Source organism: Merops nubicus, unplaced genomic scaffold (genome assembly GCF_000691845.1).
Source record: "Merops nubicus isolate BGI_N331 unplaced genomic scaffold, ASM69184v1 scaffold29852, whole genome shotgun sequence".
Lineage (NCBI taxonomy): Eukaryota > Metazoa > Chordata > Aves > Coraciiformes > Meropidae > Merops > Merops nubicus.
Window position 1 is genome coordinate 6,047 of NW_008593358.1, and position 5,672 is coordinate 11,718.

General features: G+C 52.8%; 1 protein-coding gene across 1 annotated transcript in view; it reads right to left on the reverse strand.

The window, feature by feature from the left end:
• SH3GL1 (SH3-domain GRB2-like 1) overlaps positions 1–4,866 on the reverse strand; it is a gene marked incomplete at its 3' end in the record, with an annotated part of 9,690 nt that extends 4,824 nt beyond the window's left edge. Inside the window, exons 1-6 of the mRNA XM_008935429.1 lie at positions 4,799–4,866; positions 4,614–4,686; positions 3,828–3,971; positions 2,081–2,214; positions 743–901; positions 110–213 (exon numbers count right to left, since the gene is read on the reverse strand). Of these exons, the coding sequence (XP_008933677.1) occupies positions 110–213; positions 743–901; positions 2,081–2,214; positions 3,828–3,971; positions 4,614–4,686; positions 4,799–4,807 (623 nt within the window). The remainder of the gene's footprint in view (positions 1–109; positions 214–742; positions 902–2,080; positions 2,215–3,827; positions 3,972–4,613; positions 4,687–4,798) is intronic.
• Between the last annotated feature and the right edge of the window lie 806 nt (positions 4,867–5,672).

A 5,672-nucleotide genomic window follows, 5' to 3' on the forward strand; every position in this document is an offset into this window, starting at 1 on the left:
GAGCTCCCTCCCAACCCCACCACGCTGGTATGCTGTGAAGGACCACGGGGAGGGCTGGTGGCTGTGACCCCAGACCCCCAGCAGTGGCTCCAGCCCCCTGGGGCCTCACCTGCGTTTGAGTTTTTCGGCGAGCTCGTCCAGGATCTGCACGGCCTGGCGGTGATAGTCCAGCTGGGCATCCACCAGGGCTGAGAGCTGGCTCACCTGCTCGATCTGCAAGGACCACACCAAGGGGGGAGGAATGGTTCTCCTCAGCTGACACTGCACGAGATCGTGCTGGGGGATGTGTACAAAGAGCAACTTCCCCGGGGAGGTGAGAAGGAGGTTTGGGTTTTCACACGCCAGAGGCTCATCAGGATAGAGGACACCTCCTGCACCTCCCTGGGCTTTGTGAGCTGTTCAAACCCTTCCTAAATTTGCTGCATGACTGCCCAAACTCACTCCCACCAGGACAAGGAGAAGACACCCGTGTGGTACAAACCACAGCTCCTCCTCTGGCCAAGGGCTGGATCAGAGAGAGGGCCTACAGAAAGGAGGATTGCCCACCAAGCCACACGTTGAGGGGTCAGATCTGAGTTTTCACAGACCAAAACCCAACTTGGAAGAACAAGAGTGGAAATCAGTGTCTAACTTGTATCCCTCAAGAGATGCCACCCTCAGGGACACCCAAGGAACACCCAACCCCCTTTCCAGCAGCTCTCAGCCCGGGGTGGAGGAGCCAGAGCTCCCCCCACGTACTCACATCAGTTTCTAGGAGGTTGTGCATACTGGTCTCTGCTACTTCCTTGGACTCTTCAAATTTCTCCATGGCCTGTCGAAGTTCCTCATCAGGGATTTTGCCCTGTCTTTTCTTCTTGTAGTCAAAGTCCAGGCGCCTGCCCTCCAGCTTCTTCAGATGGTGCTGGGAAGAGGGTGGTTAGGGACAGTGAAGGAAAAGCCAGAGACTGGGAGCAGCCAAGCTCTCCTGCTGGGAAAGCAGCTCTGGTTACAGGCCAGGTTCATTGGTTTCAGAAACCTGATCTTGGAGCACACACTTTTGTGTCTCCCACCTTTGTTCAGCCTCTGGAGAGGCTCTGGGATGTGCTGGAGAGCTGCAGGACAGGGAGGAGCTGACCATCCAAACTCTGGCCAGAACTACTGCTGGGTATTAGGAAAAATTTCTTCACCAAAAGGGTTGTCTAGGCCTGCAACAGGCTGCTCAGGGAGGCTTCTTCCTAAGAAAAATCCCTCCACAAACTGGCGTGGTGATGGGATTTTACCCCCTTCCAGCTGAGAGCTTTTGGGAAGATGAGGAATGGGCCCAGAAGGAGCTACAGGGATCTCTGGAGCTCAGGAATTGGGATGCAAGTTCTGGGCATTGCATCCCCTGTGACTGCTGAGGGCAGGGCTGTTGAAATCAGCTGTAGGGCAGCAGAACTGGAGAACAGATAAGTTCTAACACAGTAGCTGGCAGTTACTTTATCTGGGCCACCACTGCAAGCAAAAATTCTTCAAGAGAGGTGCCTTGGGAACTGCAGGTTGGGATGGATCCTGCTGCAAAGCCTGGTCATGCTCTGCATGGACTTGTCTTTGTCTAACAGCCCCGTGTCTCCCCAGCCAGACACCAAAGGACCTTCCTGAGCTGCTGCCTAAGAGACCTAGAGGGAAACTTGCTCACTGCTTGGAAGTTTGCTGTAGGATCCAGGCTGCTAACCTAACAGAGCCCAGAGCTGTGAAGAACATGATGAAGTTTAATGCCAGGCAGCCCAAACGTGACACAGTTGGGAGCTCCCAGCTCAAAGAACCCAACTCAGCAAGCCCAGAACGGGTGTTGGGCCCTATTCCTACAGCACCTTCCATAAAACATGGTCAATGGAGAACCATTCAAATCCAGATCCAGCCTTATCAGCTGCTCAGGAGCAGCACAGTGGAAATAGCAGTGAACATGGGGAGAAACCTCACACAGTGCAGGGGAACAGACCAACACCACCCGAGTCCCTGGCTCCCACCACGCCCCAGCAAGTGGCTACACACATCCCCAGCCAGGAGGGGCCAGAAACGACAGAGAGGAGGAGGAGGAGAGAAAGATAGAGGTGTTTACCTGGATCTCTTTCAGGTCTTTGTCACACAGGTTCTGGAGGGGATCAATAAAATTCTGTTTGACTTCAATATCCAGTGAGTCCTTCACTTCAGCCAAGCGCTTCATGGACTCGCCAGCGTCGAGGAGCGCGTCGCCTTGGGAGGGAAGGGAGGAGGGGCCAGGCAGTTAAATAGAGCCCAAATCTGTGGTGGCCACACACAGAACTATTTTTTCCAAGCCCCCCAGCATGTGTGAGCTCTGTCCCCACCCCACACCCCCACGTTCCCACCCGGAGCAGATCTCTGAGCCTGGCAGGGAGCGAGCGGGACCCGGGACGAGAGCAGAGGACACTTCACTAATGTGCTTTTTTTTTTCCCCTCTGAGAAACAGGAACAAGCTCTACCAGCTACACACAGGAAGGAAAAGGTAAAAATATATTTTTTAAAGCAGTATTTTTAAGCTCCTCGTTAGCTGAGGGAGTTGCTGAGCTGCTAATTGGCCATGTGGTGCTTTAACCTTGCCCACGGCTGGCAAGAGAAGCCCGGGGCAGAGGCACAGTCAGTCTGCTCCAGCTTGGCCATCCTTTTGTCCAGGCAATTTGAAGCCCAGAAGTGCTCTGACCGACTTTTCGAGTTCCCCCAGATGCTGGCAGCAAGTTTGCAGCCTTTTATTCTAACCTCCAGCAGCCAACCTTATCCCTTCTCCTCCCTGCTGAATTAAAGGGCTCAGAGTTGCTTATTGAAACCAATTTAGCTTCCTGCTTTTCTAAGGCTCCTGCCACAATGACAGTTAAGCCAGACAAACTTGCAGCAAAGCCTGTTTAGCCTTGGCTTTTTATTGCAGGGGAAACCATTTAGAGATGAAATTATTCCTGTGCAGCATTGGCAGAGACCTTTCCAGCCCTACGTTAGCCCAGGAGGATACACGAGTGCAACAGAGGGTGAAGTGAGAACATCACTCCACTGTCCAGCTGCAAAAATAAATACACCAGAAGAGTTATTCCAGTTGTAGTGACTCTAGATAAGCTGCCCTAGGATTAGGATTGTCCTAGAGGATGCAGCACTGAAATTACCCAGTTAAGTGTTCCTTTAAAGAGAGGCTATTAAAGGAAATCAAGCTTGGTGTGTGCTTTTAAAAACTTCCTTCCCCTCTCTCTTTGTAATGACTCCAGTTCCTGCGAGCCACGAGGGATGGAAGGACTTGGAGTGGCCAGAGATGCTCTGGAGAATCCCTCCTCCCTCCCAGAGAGCAGCCAGAGGTTTTTGGTTTCCCCGAGGCGAGGCTGGGAGCAGCAGCTGTGCACTGCACCAGCTCTGTCATGTGCCCAGGCTGATGTTTTAGGGGATTAAAACTGATGTCACCAAAAAGCTTCGTCCCCTCCTCCTCCCTGCAAGTCACACGTGGTCGGGAGGAATCGCCAGGCAAAAGGATTTTTTGGCTGGAGCAGAGCTCTGGCTGGAAAGTAGAAACTCCAGATCTCGTTCAGTCGTTTCCACCTCACTGTTGTCCAATTTAGAAGCATTTTTTTATCCCTAGGTGCAAATTTAATAACAAAGCACTAAGAGGGGGGGCTGCAATTGATGCCAGGGGTTGGGATCCAGGACACGTGGGCTCTGCTCACCCCGGGTTGAAGCCTTGGGACCTTTTTTTTTTGAGAGCCCACAGAGTTTTTAGGCGACGCGAAAAGGTCCCGCAGCCCTTCCAGAACTCAAACCAAGAGCTTGGGGATTTGGCAGCAGCTTTCATCCCCTCCTGGGGGGCTACTCACCAAAGTTGGAGTCCTCGCCCAGCTCCTTGCCATAGCGGATCATGCTCTCCCCCAGCAGCCCCTCAGACTGGGGGTACCCCGGGTTCTTCACCTGCCCGCGGATCTTCGACATGGTGTTCAGCATGGTGAGCTTGGCCCTGGAAGCTGGCAGAGGAACAGCCACGGCCGTGTTTGCAGTCATTTGGACTTGCCAGCAGCTGCTGGCCACAGCCAACTTCTTTTTTTTTATCATACTCTTCCCCCCCCCCTCAAGCTACACCCAAAGCCAAGAAGCTCCATTGTCTTCGTCTACCAGAAATACTGGCGATGAAAAGAGAAGTTTCTTTTCCAAGGCAGCAAGCAAAAAATAGTTCCTCACAGCTCACCAGAGGAGTTCCCCAGCCCTCCCACAGCCCTGGAGTGCTCTCTGAACCAGCTGGCTGGAGGCATGCAGCACAGCAGGCTCCAAAGGCGATGCCTGCCAGAGCCAGCCACCCCTTCCCAGCCCAAAAACGCCACTTCTTCTGGACATCCCAAGAAAAACAGCTCCCTTCCAGGGCCTCCTCAGGTCCAAGGTGAAAAACGTGTCTGTTTGGTCACTGTTCAACAGCAGCAGCAGCATCTTACAGCCCAGGAACACAGCCCAGGGTGAGACGGGGATCTGGATCTCCACTTGATCTCAAACGTGGGCTGGTGACCACCGTCTCAGGGCTAAAAAGGTTCTCTCTGATGGCTCTCTGGTCCCTTTCTGCCTCTTTCCTTGAAAAACTGGGGAGGGAAGGGGCCTGGAGAGGTCCAGGCACTCACCTGGGTTTGGCTGGAGGTACTCTATTGTTCTGGTCAGTACTTCTGTAACCGCCTTGCTGGTCACGTCCACTTTCTGTAGGGAAGATGAGAAGACCCAGCAGCAGTGAAGATCAGCCCAAGGCTTCAGCAAGGGCCCAGAGGAGTTCAAGGGATGGGTTTGGAGATTTCTCTTGTTCCCTACTCACCTTTTCCATCTCCTTGAAGTCATCATCAAGCTTGGTCCCTTCAGCCCCTCCGACCTTCTCGCTGACCAGCTGCAGGGAAAGGACAGAGGAGGAGGAATCAGGCCCAGCTCTAACTGCACAAAGCTCCTCAGACCTCATGCAGTAGGGACAGAAAGGGAAGAGGGGTGGTCCAGACAGCATCTGTAAGAGAACAGAGGTGGCAGGAACAGCCCAAAGCACACCAAAAAAAAACCAACCCCTCCCAAGGCATGGCTCTGCCTGGGTATTCCTCACCCACCAGGAGTGACACAGCTCCTGCAGTCACACCACACAGCTCCAACGTTTGCTGGAAAAAGCAAGTGGCAGAATTGTCTCTCAGCTCCATTTTCAGCCAAGGTTTGGGTTTCACACACAGCAAAATGCAAGTAAACAGGGAAGGAACACGCTCTGCTCCCAGCAGCCAGCACAAGAGCAGAGTTTGGAGGGAGCAGAGACCTCCCAAAACCTTAAACCATCTCTCCTCAGGGAAATGCTGGAGGAGCTCAGGATCTGGGGCACGGGGGGAGGTTGAATTCTTTGTAAGCAGAAGATAAAGGGACCTGCAGAAGCCACAGTGAAGGTTTCAAATCCATTTATTCAGCCTCTCTGATGCCTGTCCTAAAACTAGTGAAAAGAGATGTTGGACAAGGTGTAAAGACCTTGTCTGAGCTCTGGGCTGTGTATGTGAAGGGTTTATCAGCTTCCTTCTAAACACAGCTTGGTCTAAGAAAAGACCCCTGCTCCCTAAACCTCACCAGTCAACTGCCTGAGTTGACAGATAGTAAATGCTTTATTAAAACCCCCTAAAAACATCCTTCCCTGCAGCCCAAAGGGAAAGGAACCTTTCCTTCCCAGC